Source organism: Artemia franciscana, chromosome 5 (assembly GCF_032884065.1).
Source record: "Artemia franciscana chromosome 5, ASM3288406v1, whole genome shotgun sequence".
NCBI lineage: Eukaryota > Metazoa > Arthropoda > Branchiopoda > Anostraca > Artemiidae > Artemia > Artemia franciscana.
This window is the reverse complement of record NC_088867.1, coordinates 8381207-8402855: the sequence shown is the minus strand read 5'-3', so window position 1 is coordinate 8402855 and position 21649 is coordinate 8381207. Positions and strand designations below refer to the sequence as shown.

The 21649-nt window shown below is 34.8% G+C and overlaps 1 protein-coding gene across 1 annotated transcript in view; it reads left to right on the top strand.

Annotated features, from left to right (window-relative positions):
• The first annotated feature begins 672 nt into the window (after positions 1-672).
• The window catches only part of LOC136026948 (uncharacterized), a 53620-nt gene continuing 32643 nt past the window's right edge, over positions 673-21649 (top strand). The window contains exon 1 of the mRNA XM_065703808.1: positions 673-1031. Coding sequence (XP_065559880.1) covers positions 768-1031 — 264 coding nt within the window. The 5' untranslated portion in view covers positions 673-767. The remainder of the gene's footprint in view (positions 1032-21649) is intronic.

Here is a 21649-nt window from a genome sequence, read left to right as displayed (position 1 = left end):
CATTAAAACTTAAAAAAGAACAGAAATTACTCTGTATATGAAATGGGTTGTCCCCTCCGCAATCCTTCGGTCTTTACGCTAAAGTTTGACTCTTTACCACAATTCTGCTTTTTAAAACAATTAAAAGCGTTTTTTTATGTAATAGATCCTTGTGACGGACAGCGCTATAGCGTTTCTTTTTAAGTCAATACCAATCTTAATAATTTCTCATAATTTGTAATTTGAAAATTGTTTATATACTTTAATCTTAAGATATACTCAATTTCTTTGGGCGTAAATTCAAGGAGACTACCCACTTTATTTGCGTACGATGTATACTTATGGAGATTAAAACCTTACTAGTTGCAGTTTAATTTTGTAAAGTTTTTAATTGTATTTATACCTATATTTCGAAAAAAGACAAACATTTCGAAATTGTAGCCAGCCACCGCCTCCTTCCCGAGATCATGGATTTGCCACTGCCTTCGTTTATCTTTTTGTGTCTCTGATCTGTAAAAATAGAAATCAGCTTCAAATGCAACGATTGTCGCTCCAGTTACTGGGAACAAAAGAAACAAAAAAGAATTTTTAGGGGTTATCATGGGATAAGGTACATGCGTGGAGATAAGACTTTCCTAAATGGGAAGAAATCCTACAAGCGCCGTCGCCTTCTTCGATAATGAAATCCATTGGGGATATCTTGTAGAAGATGCAAGACAGTCTCTTACAAAAATGGCATGATTATAGACTCATTCCTACAGGCTATAGTGTAGTCTTAGAATTTAGAAATGGGGAGAAAGTTTACTAAATCGCTCTTAAAGCCCCTTGCTTCCTTTAATATAGTAAATCATTTCTCAAAATACAAGAAACGGCCTGAGCCCGTAAAGCTTCTAAATGATGATGAGGACGAGCTGCTAATTGATGCGAATAACCCGGATCATATTGCTTTAGAAGGTTTAACAAAAAATGATAGCTCACCAAGGAGAGATAAAACAGAAAATGGTCAAGTGTCTGTGACTGAACATGAATTGAAGATGCTTAGTGAAAAAATAGTAAGTAATTCACATTTTCTTAGAATTTTGGTAATGTTTCTGCCAGTATTTCACTATGACGGTAAGATCAATAGCAATATTTACAAATGCTCGTAAAACACCATTGTAAAAATATTTGCTAATAATTAAAATTAGACAACCGACAATTTTAATATAAAGAATACAATATGATATACGAACATTATTGTAGTAAGTGAGCAAGTAAACCGTCACCATCCAAACTCCCTAAAAAATGCTCCCCGCTGTTGGGACAATTGGTTACCCTTGTACGGAAGATTTTTATCCTTTTTATTAGAAGGGGGGGATAATTACCAAAAATATATATGCATATATTTGATAATTCAAAGAGTCAAAAATTTCAAAAACATCTTGAGTTTTGGGGATTGAGGCTCCAAGCTACACCCTCTGTGTTTGTCCCTGCAATTGGTTGCCATTTTTTAGTTTAAATAAAAAAAAATTATGTTTTCGGATATTAGCTGTTACAATTATGCTTAAACAGTCGCTTAAACATCAACATCGATGCAATCGATAGCCTATCATTGAAATCCAGGGGAATTTTCCTCTGATTTAGAAATGAGCACTCATCTCTTTTACTCGTGCATAGGTAAAACAAATAAAACAGTTGTAGGCCTTCTCAAGCTCTAACAAGGGCTGTAAATATAATCCTGAAAGTCTTATTCACCTTGACAAGTTACTTTCCAAGATAGCAAACAGCCTAAGTCTTCGAAAATGATTGAATAAAAAACAAGCTTTTTAAACTGAAAGTAAAGAGCGAAATTAAAACTTAAAACGAACAGAAATTACTCCGAATATTGAGGGGGCTTTTCCTCTCCAACACCTCGCTCTTTACGCTGAAGTTCGACTTTTTCTCTCAATTCTACTTTTTAAAACAGTAAAAAACTTCAGCGCAAAGAGCGGGGCACTGAGGAGGAAAAGCCCCTTTCATATATGGAATAATTTCTATTTGTTTTAAGTTTTAATGTCACTCTTTGCTTTCAGTTAAAAAAGCTTGTTTTTTTTATTTAGTTTCTGAACGTTTTTGAATTAATGCATGTTTTGATTTTGGCTCTCTGCACATAAATAATTCAAACTAAATTGGCATATTAATTTTTTTTTTGATAAATGGCTTTCTCATAGTTTTAATAGGAAAATTTCGAGAAAAAGCGGAGGAGGAGCCTTAGTTTCCCTCCAATTTTTTGCTTACTTAAAAAGGCAACTAGAACTTTTAATTTCTTACGAACGTTTTGATTAGTAAAAAATATACGTAACTTGCGAATTAACTTACGTAACGAGCTTCAATATTCATATGTTTCTATTACGTATATGAGGGGGTTCACCCCCTCGTCAATACCTCGCTCTTTACAATAAAGCTTAAATTTTGTCCCAATTGCTTAAGAATGACCCCTGAATCACAAAGGCCGTAGAATAAATAATTGAAATTACTAAAAACACTTTAGTGTAAAGAGCGAGGTATTAAAAGGAGGTGAATCCCTCATGTGAGTAATAATTTCTGTTCGTTTTAAGATTTAATAATACTCCTTACTTTCAGTTGATCAAACTTTTCATATTAAATTTTTCATTATTTTTTTTTCAATAATGCTAGAAAATCCTGCGCCCCCTTCATTGAAATTCTCCTCTCAGATGACAAATTCCTCTATGAGAAGATCTTTCCACGTAACCCCCCTTCAATTTCTCCCCCCCCAAAAAAAAGCAAGAAAATCCCCGTGAAAACGTTTGTACACTTCCCAGTAACCATTACTATATGTAAACACTGGTTAAAGTTTTTAACTTGTAGCCCCGCCCATGGGGACTATGGGGGAATAAGTCGTCCCCAAAGACATAGTTATTAGGTTTTTGACTAGGGTGAATAAAATGGCTATCTCAGAATTTTGATTCTCTGACCTTTTGGGAAAATATGAGCGTGGGAAGGGGCCTAGGTGCCCTCCATTTTCTGTCGCTTAAAATGGGCGGTATCACTTTTAATTTCCGTTAGAATAAGCCCTCTCGCGACATTCTAGGACCAATGAGTCGATACGATCACCCCTGGGAAAAAAAAACAAACACGCATCCGTGATGTCTTCTGGCAAAAAATGCGAAATTCCACATTTTTGTACACAGGAGCTTGAAACTTCTACATTGCGGTTCTCTAGTACGCAGAATCTGATGGTGTAATTTTAGTTATGATTGTATGACTTTTTGGGGGTGTTTCCCCCTATTTTCTAAAATAACCCAAATTTTCTCAGGCTCGTAACTTTTAATAAGTAAGACTAAAATTGATTAAACTTATTTATTTAAAATCAGCATTAAAATGCAAATATTTTGATATAACTATTGGTACCAAAATTCCGTTTAATAGAGTTTCGGTTACTATTGAGCCAGGTCGCTCCTTACTAGTTCGTTACCACGAACTGTTTAATGACTAAAAAGCTTAAAAAAACATTGCATAAACATGTGTAGGACTTAAAACACATAAAAAAAAATTATCTAAAAAGCTCCCTGAGTCAAGTCTCATTAGTTGCAAACAAAGATTTGTTGCTTGAATAGATATCTTGCAATATGGGAAAATCACTGCAATAAGAGAGCAAGTAAACAGAGATTATGATACATTGCGACATTACAAACGAAGAGATATGTCAGGCATCATAGACAATTAATTTTTTTATTGGAAAAAATAAGTACTGTTTCGAGAAATCCCCTAACATTTAATGGCTAAAAACAAAGTATGGGCTGGCTATCAAATAAAGTCAAAAGTGTACCTATGCACGTCAACGAATTTCCAGTGTCAACAAGTGTCAGCAAATCCATGGAAATCGTGCTTCTTAAATGAAGTCTTGTAATTTTTCTCAGGACACGCTAAATAATGTAGTGTGGAAATTTATGCTCTGCTTTAAATCTGACAAAAAACGCGCACAAAAACGCTAGGTAAGATTGCAGTATCGGGGAGCGTGCATTTTGACTTATTTTATGCTAATCTTGTGAACACCTGTGAATAGTTATTATGACCAGGAAAAAGAGACGTAATGATATGGAATCCACACGATTATCTATGCAAGATTCAACAGCCCAAGGGACAATACGTGATTCAATTGATGCGCTGGCCAGTTCGGTCTATCAGATTTTAGAAACAGTTAAAGCAACGCGGGAAGAGATACAAGGTTTGAGATCTGAATTATCCGAAATCCGTTCAGACATTAGTGGTCTAACCTCCAAAGTGAATGATATTGAAATCATAACTGCGACCCACTCGGATACAATAACAAAGATTCAGGCAGAATTAAAAGATATACGAAAGAAAGAAAGCCATGGATTAGGCCCTCTCACTGATAAGGTCTTCATATTGGAGAATTTGGAAAAGAAAGATAACATTATTGCTTGGAATTTAAAGGCTGCCTCAGTGCTGGAGGCCTCGACGAAAATGGGACATTTGCTGGAAAATTTCTTACAACTAAAAAGTAATTTTGAAGTTAAAGAAGTACATGACAAATTTGTGAAAATATGACTCATGAACTCGGATGACAAATTCTCGGTACTTCAAGCGAATAAACAATTACGTGACCAGCCCTGGAAAAAAGACCTTGATAAAGCGACAAAATTTGATTACAATGGAGTTTTCTTCAGTGATGATGTTAGTAAAACCTGCAGGGAGATTCGCGCTACGCTGAATCAAAAAAAGAAAGAAATGAAGGATAAGGGTTTTGTTGCATGGATCCCACCCACGGTACCACCCACACTATGCTATATAGACCAAAACGGAGTGAAACAAAAAAAGAAGTGGTATAAAGTCCCACCAGTCGAATAAATTGGGTTATTTTTTTTTATTTTGTCATTATTAGTGATTTGTTAGGATTTGTTCATAATAGTTGTTATATAAATGCGCAAATAGGTGTGCGCACATTGTTGCCAAAAAGTGCGTGTTCTCTGTTGAATGAGAAAGAATGAACATACTTCCACCGAAACCCAATGGAATTCTCCGACGTATGTGGTTGTTATATGTGCTTAGATTAATTTTCTTTTTTGAGTGGTCTTTTGTTAAATTGTTGATTAATTGGAGTGAGGCTTTTTTGTTGATTTATGATATTGAGTTTACATAGTTTACCTGATCTTGCAAGCAGAACTAAACTGTTAGAGGAAAATCCTTTTGATATACTGGAATGCATGAGGGATGTGAAGGATGATGAAGCAAGATAGCCAGAAAAACAAATATTCATTTATGGATGATTCTATCCCCACATGCAGTAATGTATGTTTTTCTAGTTTTAACTGCAGAGGTTTGCTTAGTAGCATTGAGTTCATAAATGACATTATTAATAAATGTAAAATTGAAGCTTTAGCGGTAAACGAAACTTTCTTAAATGATAGGAATATTAATGATGTAAAGTTTTTTGATTATGATTTTGTTCACGAGAGTAGAAAACACCATCAGCATGGTGGATTAGGATTTATCATAAGAAAAGAGTTAAAATCGAAAATAAGACGAGACCCGATGATTCGGAATATAGAAATGATTTTTGAAACGAGTATTCTGGAATGTGAAGTTAATAAAAAATCAACAATTATGATATCTTTATATCGCCCACCTTCCGGAAGCATAGACCAATTTTTGATGCAATTTGAAATTCTATTAAATAAAATATCACAAATGAATAAGCAAATATTTATTTTTGGTGATTTCAACCTAGACCTAATGAAAATTCAAGCAAAGCAAAATGATTCGAAGATAAGAGAATTTTTAGAACTAATGCTTTGTCAAGGACTGCTCCCATCATGTCTGATTCCAACTCGAATAGATGATAATGGAGCAACATTAATTGATAATATTTTTTCTAATAATATTTATTTTTCAACTTTTGTCATATTAAACGATATTTCAGATCACGGTGTGATAATTTCTGAATTTAATTTGGCCAGATCTAAAAAAATAAACTTAATGAAAAAACAGGTCGTGTAATAAATGATGAATCAATTGCGCGTTTAATTATTAAGCTAGGAGATGTAGATTGGAAGGAAGTAGTCAGTACTGAGGATGCAAATAAGGCATTGGAAATGTTTTATAAATCATTTAATGATGTTTATAATGATATATGTCCGAAAGTTAAAAGAAAAACACCCAAGTCAATGTCACAAAAACCATGGATATCCCCGTGACTGTTAAAATGTATCAATGAAAAAAATAGACTATACAAAATTAAATGCAACTATCCGTCTGATGAAAACATCCAGAAATTCAAATTGTACAAAAATACTCTGACTAGAACTTTGAGAGAAAGTGAAAGAAATTATTATGAGAAGGAAATATCTTCAGCTGCGTCCCAGCAGAAAATGTGGGAAATCTTGCGTGATAAATTAAATAAAAATAAACCAAGAACAATACCGACTTTTCTTAATAATGGAAATGACGCTAATGAATCAACTGAAAAAAAAGGATATCGCAGAATTATTTGCTAAGCATTTCAGTAAAATTGGTGAAGAATTGGTTAGAGATCTTTTGGATGAGTCATCAGATTATACACGATTTTTGCCCCAAAAACGAAGATAAACCATTGTATATGCCACCAGTATCATTTGATGAATACCAAAAAGCTATTAGTGACTTAAAGAGAGGAAATTCGGCTTCTGTAGATGATATATCGACAAATCTTTTAAAGAAAATATCAGGAGTAATATATGAACCTCTTGCACATAATACGAGCATAAAAAATGGTGTCTTCCCTGATCTTCTGAAAAAGGCTAAAATAATCCATATATTTAAAAAAGGTGATGCTCAAGATCCCAATAATTACCGTCCTATTGCATATTCCTTTCCCCACTGGCTAAAGTTTTTAAAAAAATAATGAAGTATAGACTTACATCATTTCTGGAAAAGTTATTTTTTTTTCGAAGTTCCAGTTCGGTTTTTTAAAAGATATATCGACAGAAGATGCCGTCGCCGCAACACATATTTTCATTAATGATGCTTTAGATGATGATTGTTTAGCAGCTACATTGTTTTTTGATATTAAGAAAGCTTTCGACACTTTAAATCACGAAATTCTATTTAAAAAACTTGAAAATACGGAAATAAGAGGAGTACCTTTAAAATTAATCAAATCATATTTGCACAATCGCAGGTTTGTGGTGGATATTGATGGTGAATATTCGTCTGAGACATCGAATAATAATATCGGTGTACCGCAAGGTTCAATTTTAGGACCTCTATTATTTTTAATATATATAAATGATCTCGCTAAATCTACCCCTGAAAATGTATTAACAATTATGTTTGCAGATGATACTGCAGCAAGTTTGAAAGCACCAACATTAGATGCACTGAAAGAAAAACTGATTGAAGTTGCAAAATCCATCATAAATTGGTTCCAAATTAATAAACTTGTCCCTAATTTTGTTAAAACTGAATTTATTATTTATGGAAGATCAAACCAAAAGTTGAAAAATATTTCTCTGAATAAAATTACCGTTGATACTATTCATGAAATCAAAAGAGTATACACAGCAAAATATTTAGGTATCGTTTTTGACCCTACCATGAATTCTAAAACACATATTTCGTTGTTGAGATTAAAATTATCAAGAAATATAGGTTTGCTCCACCGACAAGAATTTTTATTCTCATCTAAGGTTCTAAGAATCCTATATTTTTGCCTAATTGATCCACACCTCCAATATTGCTCAGCTATATTTTTGCTGACTTTTAAATCACATATGAAACCACTACAAACCCTGCAAAACAAAGCTATTTGAATTCTAGATAAATTTTTACAACACCCGAGGAGTACAGATATCGACTCTGAAACACGTACTTCTTACCTGTTTCTAGACATAATGACTCTTACACAGAAATCTCATCTCCTATTATCTAGTTGGTTTTTTAAGATTCAACATGTACATAATTTCTTTTTTGACCAGAATTTACTGTCCAAACATCAAAATTAACTGATAACTAGATGTGTTAACCCGTATAAACTACCTCTGGTGAAAAATGAAAGATCCCGTTTCAACCTCCGGTATATGATCCCATCAATAGCCAACAAATATTCATTAAATAAATTTGTTGAGTTACCAAAAGGATCTTTCAAGAGACGATTAAAAAGTTATATAATGGAATCTGCTTGCAAGAACAGTTGGTAAAAATTGTTTATTTTATATTTTATTTTGGCCTCACTCCACTTACTCCACCTGAATTATTCTCATTAAAGATACTGTTTTTTTTTTTTGTTTGTTTTTTTATTGATGAAACAGTGGTTTATTTTTTGTTTGTTGTGTATCAATCGAGGATTGTTAATTTTTGTTTATATGTCTTGCCCAGTAGTCGAGCTTGTTTCTCCATTTGGACAAGTTGAAGATTTTGATGAATATGTATTTTTGAATAAATAAATCGGAATCTGACTCTGGAACCTTTATTGACGGCATGGAAGAAAAGGCGCATAGAGCTCCCAAAAAACGATGCCGTTTGTAATTAAATAAAAAAAACAAGTTTTTTCAACTGAAAGTAAGGAGCGACATTAAAACTTAAAACGAACAGAAATTACCTCGCATATGAAAGCGGCTGCTTCCTCATCAACGCCCCGCTCTTTACACTAAAGTTTGACTCTTTCTCTCAACTCTTCTTTTTAAAACAGTAAAAAAACTTTAGCGTAAAGAGCGGGGCTTTGATGAGGATGCAGCCCCTTTCATATACGAAGTAATTTCTGTTCGTTTTAAGTTTTAATGTCGCTCCTTACTTTCAGTTGAAAAAACTTGTTTTTTTATTCAATTTCTGAACGTTTTTGAATCAATGTATGTTTTGATTTTGGCTCTCCACAGAAGAATAATTAAAACGAAATTGGCATATTTATTTTTTTTTGGCTAAATGGCTTTCTCATAATTTTGATCGAATGATTTTGAGAAAAAAGAGCGGGGGAGGAAGCCTAGTTGCCCTCCAATTTTTTGGTTGATTACAAAGGCAACTAGAACTTTTAATTTTTTACGAATCTTTTTATTAGTAAAAGATATACGTAACTTATAAATTAGCTTACGTAAAGAATTTTTTATTCTCATGTTTTTATTACACATATGAGAGGGTTTTCCCCCTCGTCAGTACCTCTCTCTTTACACTAAATTTTAAATTTTGTCCCAATTCATTAAGAATGACCCCCGAATCACAAAAGCCGTAGAATAAATAGTTGACATTACTAAAAATACTTTAGCGTAAAGAGCGAGGTATTAGGAGGAGGTGAGCCCCTCATATGGGTAATAATTTCTGTCCGTTTTAAGTTTTAAAGCTGCTCCTTACTTCCAGCCGAAAAATACTTTTTTATATTTATTTTTTCATTGTTTTTTTTTTTTAAATAATGCTAGTAAATCCTGTGCTCCCTTCATGGAAATTTTCTTCCCCCATGACAAATTCCTCGATGGAAAGTTCCCCCAGTATATCACCCTCTCCTCAACCCCTCCCCCCCCACCAAAAAATCCTCCTGAAAACGCCTGTACACTTCTCAATAACCATTACTATATGTAAGCACTGGTCAAAGTTTGTTAATTTTAGCCCCTCCCACGGGGACTGTGGAGGAGTAAGTCGTTTCCAAAGACATAGTTATAAGATTTTTCGACTACACTGAATCAAATGGCTATCTCAGAATTTTGATCCGTTGACTTTGGGAAAATAATTAGCGTGGGAGGGAGCCTAGGTGCCCTCCAATTTGTTTGGTCACTTTAAAAGGGCACTAGAACTTTTTATTTCCGTTAGAATGAGCCCTCTCGCAACATTCTAGGACAACTGGGTCGATACGATCACCCCTGGGGAAAAAAAAACAAACAAACAAATAAACACGCATCCGTGATCTGCCTTCTGGCAAAAAATACAAAATTCCACATTTTTGTAGATAGGAGCTTGAAACTTCTACAGTAGGGTTCTCTGATACGCTGAATCTGATGGTGTAATTTTCGTTAAGATTCTATGACTTTTAGGGGATGTTTCCCCCCTATCTTCTAAAATAATGCGAATTTTCTCAGGCTGGTAACTTATGATGCGTAAGACTAAACTTGATGAGACTTATATATTTAAAATCAGCATTAAAATGCGATTCTTTTGATGTAGCTATTGGTATAGTTATTTTTTTTTTGGTTTTGGACGATTGGTTTTATTCACAAGCCATGAGTCCCTAGTATGCCAAACCAGCTGCCGATGAAAATCTCTCTTAAGAGAGTTGTTATCTGTCTTAAGCATTAAAGTTGGCAAGTCTGTTCGTTCTTTCCATCTGTATGCTGCTTCTGTTGAATTTTTACCATATTTGCGTAATTTGTTTTAAATGCGCTTGTGTCAATACTTAGTCGCTGATTTTCATTATTTGTTTTCCGTCGACTATCATTTCAATTATTATGACTATGTTACAGTTTAAATAGGTAGATCACTGTTGCATATAATCTTGGTGAAATTTTTGGGTTAATTTTGAAGGTATTTTTGATATGTGATGTAAATTAATTTGGTTATAAGACCCATCTTGGCTGCCAACAAGAGTGTCAAGTATTTGTAAATCTTTCTGTGATGGTTCTTGGAAGGGATTAAATAAAAAAAAAACTAATTTTTTTAGCTGAAAGTAAGGAGCGACATTATAACTTAAAACGAAGAGAAATTACTCCGTATATGAAATGGGTTGTCCCCTCCGCAATCCCTCGCTCTTTACGCTAAATCTTTTAATTGTTTTAAAAAATAGAATTGTGGCAAAGAGTCAAACTTTAGCGTAAAGAGCGAGGGATTGCGGAGGGGACAACCCATTTCATATACGGAGTAATTTCTGTTCGTTTTTAGTTATAATGTCGCTCCTTACTTTCAGCTAAAAAAAGTAGTTTTTTTTTATTTAATTTCTGAACGTTTTTGAATTAATGCAGGTTTGGTTTTGGCTCTCCTCACATAAATTATTAAAATGAAATTTGTATATTAATTCTTCTTTTTGGCTAAATGGCTTTCTCTTAGTTTCGATCAGACGATTTTGAGAAATAAAGGGTGGAGAAGGAGGTCTAGTTGCCCTCCAATTTTTCGGTTACTTAAGAATGCAACTAGAACTTTTAATTTTTAACGAATGTTTTTATTAGGAAAAAATATACGTAACTTAAGAATTAACTTACGTAACAAACTTTCATAATTTTATATTTTTATTATTTATACGAGAGGGTTTGTACCCTCGTTATTACCTCTCTCTTTACACTAAATCGTAAGTTTTGTCCCAATTCTTTAAGAATGACCCCTGAATCAGAAAGGCCGTAGAATAAATCGTTTAAATTACTAAAAATACTTTAGAATAAAGAGCGAGGTATTAATCTCCTCCTGAATACCTCGCCCTTTATGCTAAAGTATTTTTAGAACCCCTATTTTGCGTAATAATCTCTGTTCGTTTTAAGTTTCAATGCTACCCCTTCCTTTCATTTGAAAAAAAACGTTTTCTTATTTATTTTTCATTGTTTTCTTATAGTAATGCTAGAAAATCCTGCCTACTTTTCATTGAATTTTTCTTCCCCCAAGACAGATTCCTCCAAGGAAAGATCCTCCAACATAGCCCCCTCCCCTCATCCCCACCCCCAAACAAAATAAAATCCCCCTGAAAACGCCTGTACACTTCCCAATAACCATTACTATATGTAAACACTGGTCAAAGTTTGTAACTTGCAGCCCCTCCCCCAGGGATTGTGGGGGAGTAAGTCATCTCTAAAGACATATTTATTATGGTTTTCGACTATGTTGAACAAAATGGCTATCTCAAAATTTTGATTTGTTGACTTTGGGAAAAAATGAGCGTGGGAGGGGGCCTAGATGCCCTCAAATTTTTTTGGTCACTTAAAAAGGGCATAGGAACTTTTCATTTCCGTTAGAATGAGCCCTCTTGCGACATTCTAGGACCACTTGGTCGATACGATGACCCCTGGGAAAAAGAAAAAAGAAAAGAAAAAAAAAATAAATAAACACGCACCCGTGATTTGTCTTCTGGCAAAAAATACGAAATTCCATATTTTTGTAGATAGGAGCTTGAAACTTCTACAGTAGGGTTTTCTGATACGCTGAATCTGATGGTGTCATTTTCGTTAAGATTCTACGACTTCTAGGGGGTGTTTCCCCCTATTTTCTTAAATAAGGCAAATTTTTTCAGGCTCGTAACTTTTGATGGGTAAGACTAAACTTGATTAAACTTATATATTTAACATCAGCATTAAAATGTGATTCTTTTGATGTAGCTATTGATATCAAAATTCAATTTTTTAGAGTTTTGGTTACTATTGAGCCGGGTCGCTCCTTACTACAGTCCGTTACCACGAACTGTTTGATATGCACTTCATCTATGTACGCTTGAAGTGTCTAAAGCATTTGACACCGTTCCTCTTTCAAGTGCTGTATACGCCTTATCTAGGTTTACGCTTGGAAATAAAGCTATCATGTTCAACGTGTCTGACATATCGGGAAATCGGGAAATTTTAGGATTAAGAATAAACTTCCCATCTGGTGTTGGGCAAGGATGAGCTCTGTTTTGTTTGTTTGTGTATTTGAATCAAGTACCTTTTGTTATTCCCATACTTTGTTTTACGGGGTTTACTGATATCACATGTATTGTACAGGCAAGGGGGCATCCAAGATTTTGATTCAGGGGGAAGGAATTACAATTTAAACTGCAAAAACCCATCAAATTTAGCTTATATTCATTTTGTTACGTTTTTCAGAGTCGTAAAAATTTCGAGGAAGGGGACTACTGCATTACCACAACAAATGTTTCAAAACATATTACCATCACCTCAAAACCCGAAAAAAACATGAAATACACGAGAAAAACACGAGAAAATTTGAAAACATAATATCAATTTTGTCCTTAACTAATTGAAACGAAATTTGACATTGCTATAAAAAATGAAAAACAAAATTTGGGTATATGATCTCGTAGTCTATGGACTAAAAACAATTCATGACCAAAAAGGTCCTTGCGTAACCCTCTGGCGGCTTAGACTAAACCCTGTATGCAAAGACCACCTATAGAAAAAGCTTCCATTTCAATTATAGTCTGCATGCCTAAAATGAGATTCTGGTTTAATTGTAGCGCTTTGATGCCGGTTATGCAGGGTTGCGACATCTAATCTCCTAATTGTGCTATATAAGTATCTAATGCTCAGGATCTGTTAGCCACCTAGAATCCTGATATGAAACCGGGAATATCTTTAATTTTCTTGAAGGAAATAAATATTAATGGTTCTGGTAAAATAAGAAAAACTTCAGAAAATGGAAGACATTTTCTCCATGGGAAACCTGAAGAAGCAATGTAAAGTAGAAGCCATGAATGGTTGGGGTCTATATTTCTTCCTCAATTCCTGCACTTTCAGTTCAGGCGTTTCAGGATAAGATAAGATATTTATTCCAAAAATATCTCTATCCCAAGCCCTCAAAGGGCCGAATTCGGACTTCGGAGTCGACAAAATGCATGGTTTCACTAACAATGCAAAAAAAAAAAACGAAAAATGAAAATCATAATGAATAATCAATTTATGAGTCATTAAATAAACTGTAATAAGTTAACTAAAAAGTTAAAAAGAAAAAAAACCGGTTTAACTAAACATGAACAAATACAAGTCATAAAAAAGAAGGGGACAAAATAAGCAAATAATACAGAAAAGAGCAAGAAATAAATATATATATATCTACAAATTAAAAGGGACACTAAAAAAAGTCCAAAAACGCACACAAAAAAAGAACGAAACATAAAACACATGAAAAACACATAACAATTAAAAGGGAACCTAAACCAAAACAGGGGGGGAGGGCAAGCGCATAAGTGCAACGACCTGTCAGCACCTCACCAAAAAAAGAGGGAGAAACTAGTTGGATATTTTATTTATTTTTTCTGTGATGAAGGGGACAAAGGTTTTTTCATATCTGGAAGTAACACAGCGAATGGGGGGGGGACAAAACTGGGACGGGCCCAGAAACAGCTCGAGGCTGTCGTAATCTGGATTGGGAGTGACGTTTGTGGAAAATACTTGCCGTCCGAGTGTTCGTTATTGCATTTTTTGAAAAACGGAGGCACAACGACAACCTCCTTCGCTCAAGGTTTTCCAAACTAGCTATTTTGAGGAGCAGAGAGTATGATACAATAACAGTTTCGAATCATGGAAAATACAATTGGTCTGCTTTAGCTAAGTTCCACTCATCTTTTCGTACCCATGCTGTTCACTTTACGGCCTTTTCCACAGACAAAACGAATTGTTGATTCATAATCTGTAATGTAAGGACTTATAATATTTTTAATTGCAATCCAATATATTAATTCTTGGGCAGAAAACTGAAAAAGCGTGGCACCATCAAGCAATTTACAATTATTGATATTTACGACTAAATAAAAAGAAATGGAGGGCTTGTGAGGCCATACCCGACATCATTTTCTAGACAACCCTGAGCACTATTTGAAAAAAAAGTAATCAAATAAAAAACCTGTTTCTTCAACTGAAATTAAGGAGTAATTTTGAAATTCAAAACAAAGAGAAACTATCCCGAACACAAGGGGTTGCCTCCTGCTTTACCCCTTGCTCTTTACGCGAAATTTTGACTTTTCGTCCAAATTCCTCAAGATCAGTTGCTGAAACACAAAGGCCGTTGAATTCGAATAAAAAACTTTTTTGGAGGGGAAGCCACCTCCTCAAACTCTACTTACAGCGTCCCTTAGTCTAAGTATCATCTTAATAAGCAATTTGTGTCCGAACAGAAATCAAGCTAATGCCTATATTATTACCGCGCTCACTGTTGTCATCTTTTATTGTAAAGGGGATTGATTTAAGTTCTAGAGTTTTTAATCAATATCAGTCGGTACCTCTCATTTTTCAAAAATTCTACTTATTACCTTCAGTCATTTACATCTAGTTTTGCAATCAACATATTTCAAGACTCGTTTACAGCACTATCGGTGTTTAAGGCATTACTATATATTAAGCCTTTTAACCATGGCTCTAACTCCTCCTCACAAAATAAATCGTCTTTCACTTCCGAATCGTTGATCCTTTTCTATTTATCACGGTTTAGCGATTTTTCATAAAGTTCTTTCGATCTCTCTTTATCAATTTCCTTGTCACTACTTTGTCCCACTTCTTGTTCCAATTGTTCCAGGAATTGTTCCAACTCATAGCTGGGACAAGTTCAAACTGGTTACTTTCTTTTGATTTTTTAAAACCAAAACATTAACTTATTATTACAATGTCTTGCTTAATATTCTAGATCTGCGTGATTATATCCTTGACCTCTATTTCATATCTCCTCAATCCATACTTTACTCCCTTCTCTGCTTTAATTAATTTCTACTACTTCCTTTTGATTTCTTAAAGCTAAAACAACATCTTACTATTATCCTTTCTTGCTGCACATTCTAGATCCACGGTGGTTCTATCCATATCCTCTGTTTCACATCTCCTCGATCCATACTTTATTGCATTCTCTGCTTCACGTACTTTCTTTTTATTCTCATATGATCTGTGACTAAGAAACTTCTTGTGCAAATCCATTTTCTTTTTTACCAGGCTTGAAGGGTTTTTGCTGATAATCCTTACTGCATCTCTATCTCCTCCCCTAAGACCTCTCCTGTTGCTTTGCAATTTATTTTCCTAAAATTATTCCTTCCACATTGCCTAATTCTAGGCTCTCCAGTTTTGTATCCAAATGTAAATCTATGCGTAATACTTTCTATCCCTTTAAGAAAACCACATTAAGTTTTTTCTGAAGGTATATACAATCAAAAACTACACCCTTGCTAACACTATCAACAAGAAAGCAGGTAATTTTTTAATCAAGTGATTTTGTTTCCTCATCTAGCAATTTTTTTCGCAAGATTTTAGTGATATGTCAACTTAATAAACTAAATTTGAAGAACAAGAGACCATTTAGATTTCATTAAAGCAACAATGACAAGGAAAATGATATATGATTTTTAATTGGCCAAATGGAAACAACCATATATATTTCAGAAATTACGCAAATTCGGGAGTTCGCTTTTTAGTGAAGATACCTTCATATCCAGTTATGCAGTTTCTGACAATTGTGTAAAAGTGAATAATAAAATAAGCTGCAAGGGTAAGGTAAACACATATGACTCCAAACAGCTTAAGAAGCTGTAGTGTTTCTTTGGAAGTACAGCCATCTTTGGGAACCAACAGATTTCGCGTTAATATTTACGGATGAAAAGTGTCTCGAATTATAACTAATTAGTTTTGATAATCTATTAATATTTTGAGAGCTCAACATGGCAACACTAACCAGAATATTGTACAGCCATAGAAACTTCATAACTTTAAAGCAACATGCAGGAACATTCGTAATATTCAGGGTTATCAGGTATGAACAGACCTAAAACGCTCCAGGGAGTAAAAATTGCTTTTATTATAACGTCCTTGGTAATTTAACTATTTATATTACCAAGAAGTATCATGTGATTGGCCACTTTATATTTTGCTGTGTTAAATATGTGCAACAACAAAGAGATGGAAGAAGCCGAATAAACACAGGAGAAACGCGTATGAAGCATTGTTTCTTAGCCCAAAGGACCTCTTAAGGGACAGATTAGAAAAATATTCAAATGCGCACTCAAACTTTGCTTATTTGGATATTGTAGCTAGTTTTTCTTATTTTGAAGAATAAATACTTCCTTACTCAAAAGTTTAAGAACAGAAAAAGGCATGAATATGTAAATACTTTCGTCATTACTATTTAAACATTCTCGCCCTTCATCTAAGACTAATGCTAATTTTTAAGACTATCGTTTTAAAATCGTTTAAAATTGTGCTGTGTATATGATGCACAGCAACAAAAAGGGGGAAGAAGCTGAACAAACACAGGATAAACATGTAAGAAACATCGTTTTTCAGCCCAAAGGACATCTTAAGGGACATGTTAGAAAAATATTTAAATGCACACTCAAACTTTGCTCATTTGGATATTATAGCTAGTTTTTCTTATTTTGAAGAATAAATACTTCCTTACTCAAAAGTTTAAGAACAGAAAAAGGCATGAATATGTAAATACTTTCGTCATTACTATTTAAACATTCTCGCCCTTCATCTAAGACTAATGCTAATTTTTAAGACTATCGTTTTAAAATCATTTAAAATTGTGCTGTGTATATGATGCACAGCAACAAAAAGGGGGAAGATGCTGAACAAACACAGGATAAACATGTAAGAAACATCGTTTCTCAGCCCAAAGGACATCTTAAGGGACATGTTAGAAAAATATTCAAATGCACAATCAAACTTTGCTTATTCGGATATTATAGCTAGCTTTTCTTATTTTGAAGAATAAATACTTCCTTACTCAAAAGTCTAAGAACAGAAAAAGGCATGAATATGTCAATACCTTTGTCATTACTATTTAAACATTCTCGCTCTTCATCTAAGACTACTACTAATTTTTAAGACTATCGTCTTAAAATCATTTAATATTGTATTGCGTTTAATATGCACAGCAATAAAGAGGGGGAAGAAGCCAAAAACACAGGATAAACATGTAAGAAACATCGCTTCTCAGCCCAAAGGACATCTTAAGGGACATGTTAGAAAAATATTCAAATGCACACTCAATCTTTGCTTATTCGGATATTGTAGCTTGTTTTTCATATTTTGAAGGATAAATACTTCTTTACTCAAAAGTCTAAGAACAGAAAAAGCTTTCAAAATTCTAAGAACAGAAAATTCTAAGAAAAGCAATTTCACTGCTTTTGTCATTACTATTTAAACTTTCTCGCCAATTTATCTAAAACTACTAATAATTTTGAAGGCTATCGTTTTAAAAATGGTCTAATACGGGGATTTTTTGAGAATTTTTTTCTCATGGAGTTTCATCACCACCCTTCCCACCTCCGTGTGTATGGTTAGCATATTATGCATCTAGTCGTTTATTTTACCCTCAAAATGTTTCCACAAAAAGGGCGGAGCTGCTACAGCTGTTACCTCTTCAGCGTCATTTTGGCACGCTAAGTGCAACGTATCCTTCTAGAAGAAGGAAGAATAAGTGACACACCCTTCCTTCTATAGTGATTGGAAGAACCTTTCACGGAAAGCTAGAAGGATTTCATCTTAAGAGTTCACTTATTGTTTTCTTTACTGTTCTCTGTACTCACTCAAAAGAAAACGAAGGAGTATTGACAAAATAAAGGACAAAGAAAAAATAAATACGACTCAAAAGTCATACTCATGCTCTCGGCCTAGTCTTGTTTGTCATGTGCATAGATATTTGAATAAATGCCATTTCCCAAACCAACTTCAGCCTGTTTGCAGACGATACGAAGCTCGTGGGAGAAGCTAGTGCATCATCACAAATCCAAAGCGACTTGGACGCCCTGACAGAGAAGCTCGAAGAATGGCAACTTTCACCAAATGTAGCAAAATACTCTGTCGTCCATCTTGGCCGCCAAAATCGAAGTATTCATACAAAATGAAAGGTAACGACATGACAATATCTACCTGCGAAAAGGACCTAGATGTAATTCTGAGCTTTGACCTCAAACCGGAAAAGGATATCGGCCTGGTTATGCGTAAAGCATCAAATACTCTCTGGCTACTCACTCACTCCCTAGGATACCTTGACATTCAATCAAAGATCTCAGCATACGCTCAGGAACTTAAAAGTCAAGCTTGTTCAAATAACTCCCCAAAGCAACACAAGATCGCACAGTCCGCAATTGGAGCATGTAAAGATGAAGATTGCAAGATCTAATTCTTACCATCATTCGTTCATACCCCGGGTCATCAGGATCTGGAACAAACTGCCATTCCCAGTCGAAAAGATGAAATGACTGGAAGCCTTCTCCAATAGTCTAAACATAAACATACCATATCTCGAGACTTTCAACGTAGGACGACTTTAAATGGTAATCGTGCCGCAGTCAATCCTCTCTTGGCCTGCCATAACATTTTTCTTTTAATAAGGCGTCAGTTATGTTGAAATTTTGTATTAAGAGGCGTGACGAATAAATATTATTTTTGAGTCTCCTGTTGAATATAGTTTACCTCCAGAACTACAGAAAGCAGGTGATGAGATTTTCGCAGCTCAACTCAAGTACCTGTTTCACAAAATTTGGACAAAAACGAACCTTTCGAATGATTGGAAAGTTTCAGCCCTTCTTCCTCTCCTTAGAAAAGGTGACAAGTCTGAGTTTAAGTATTACCGTGGAACCGCCCTTGGTGATAAAGTGACAAATTTGTTTGCTATTCCTCTTATGAGTTGTTTTACACAGGTCCGAGAAGAGACAATAAAAAAAAAATCTGTCCGCTTCACTCAGCTCACAAAACCACTAGGAAAGCATTGGAGGATACGCTTCACTACAAAAATTAGAGTTTACGAAGTAATTGTCAGAAACACTTTTCTATTTTGGAGTGGAGCGTTGGTTGTCAAAGCTCAAAATAGTAGAAACCCAGATGTCTTTCATTACGATTGCCTCCGTATCATTCTACACGCCCAACGCCACGGACGAATCTTCAATAAATGAGGCCCGTCAGCGCTGTAAGCAACTGTACCCAGTTTTTGACCTGTAAAGAGACGTTGGATTGTGTGTCTGAGCAAATGCTTAAGGCTTTAAGACCACCTATGTATCTTGAATTCTGCTACTAAAGTACAACCACTCTAAAATTATAAACGTAAACCCGAAGGCCAGAAAACGGATCGAGGGTCAATGGTAAAAACGGCGTAGAACCGTTTGGAGGCTTCCATCACATTGGTTGGCCCTGGGACAGAAATTGATCTGACCATGCCAAAGCCGTTGCTCATGTTCGTGTCTCATGGATGACTTCTGTTGGTGAAATGTCGATGCCGGGTGCAGTGGAGCAGCGCCTAGTTTGGAGCCTCGTCTAGGAGCAGCAAATTGCAAGGGTTGTAGCTGTTAGGATTGTAAGACCTGACAGCTGGTAAAATCAAACAGTTTATGATAACGAACTGTAAGTAAGGAGCGACCCAGCCAATTACCACCTATGGGTCTCAAAGTCTGCTACTAAAGCACAACCGCTTAGACCTGACAGCTGGAAGAATCACAGCTGTCAGTATAGTAAGATCTGACAGCATGCAGAATCAAACAGCTCGTTTTAATCAACTGTAAGCCAGGAGTGAACCGGCCAATGACCATCTATGCATCTCTTAGTCTGCCACTAAGGAGCAGCCGCTCTAAAATTGTAAATGTTGCACTGGAGACAAGAAGAAAGATTGGGGATCAATGGTAAAAACGGCATGGAACCCATTGGAGGCTTCCATCTCTTTGGTTGGCCCTGGGATGGAAATTGACTTGACCATGTCAAAGCCGTGGCTCATGTTCGTGCCTCACAGATGATTACTGTTGGTGACATTGTGGAGGCGTGTCGTGACGGAGCAGCATATAAGTTTGGAATATCTCACTGTTATTTATAATTCCGTAAAATTCCATCGAAGCCAATGATTTCTTAAGATAAAAAAAAAAAAAAACAAAAGACTTTTGTATAGACTATGACTAATATGAGTGGGCCTAAAGTTATCGAATTTTTTTTTTACTTTTTGCATTGGTAATTTTTCATTCAATGACAAATAAACTCATAAGCACGCAAAAGGAAATACTTGTAATAAATCAACAGAAAGAGCAAATGTCGTAGTTCAATGGAAATTATGTGACAAGTTTTGTAAAAAAGTTATTATAAACCTACCGTAATCAACGAAATATGCTCGGTCAATTTCGTCAACAACAATCGAAAATCCAAAGATCTCGTTTTTTTGCTCTTGTAAATTACTTACAGTCGCAACAAAATTCTTATACTGGGTACCCACTGATTCGCGTGAATCAACAATTATTTTCTATTGTTTTCTGCACTTTTATGCGTCACAACAGTTGAAAGGTTGTGTTCAAATATTTCTACTAGAGCGACAAATTTCAAGTAACTGAGACACTAAGCATATTTACCAGAAATTTTCTATTAATATTTGACAGAGAACATAAGGGTCAGATCCTTTTTATCCACGATTTTCATCCTTAGCATCTGGGGATATTTCCAGGTAAATAAAAATACAAGATGAAAATTATATTCTTAATTAGGCATAGGCAGCCTGGGCTAATACAGGTTAGCCATTTGAACATTGTTCCTGGCTTCTGAAATTGATTTAGCCCATTTTTGCGCATTTGCTGTTTAGATATCTCATACTATTTTTTTTTGCAATTCAACGGCTACAGTGAACCGTTTCTGTATGAACATTTTTGTGATATTTTTTTTACATCCGCAAGCAGTTTTTCATTAAAAAAAGATTGCATCAGTGGGAATTAGGGGCAATTAGACTCTTATCAAGAAACTTCATTTAGATAACATCTGTAAGAGAAACACTATTTAGGGAACTTTCGTCAGACACACTCATACTAAATTAAGTGACCTCATCTCATTTAAAAACATTATAAAATACTTTATTTTTTATTTTAAAAGACATCTTAAAGCGCCCTAAATCTAAGTACCATATATTGTTTCATGTTTTCAGTAAAGCACTTGTTTTTTTCTAAATTCAAACAAATACAGAAAAATATTACGTTGCATGGTGGGTTTTTAACTAAAATCAAGTAGTTGCGGATATCAAGCCCTGATTTAATTATAGGAAAAGCCAAGACAGATAGTTTTGGTATCAATAATGT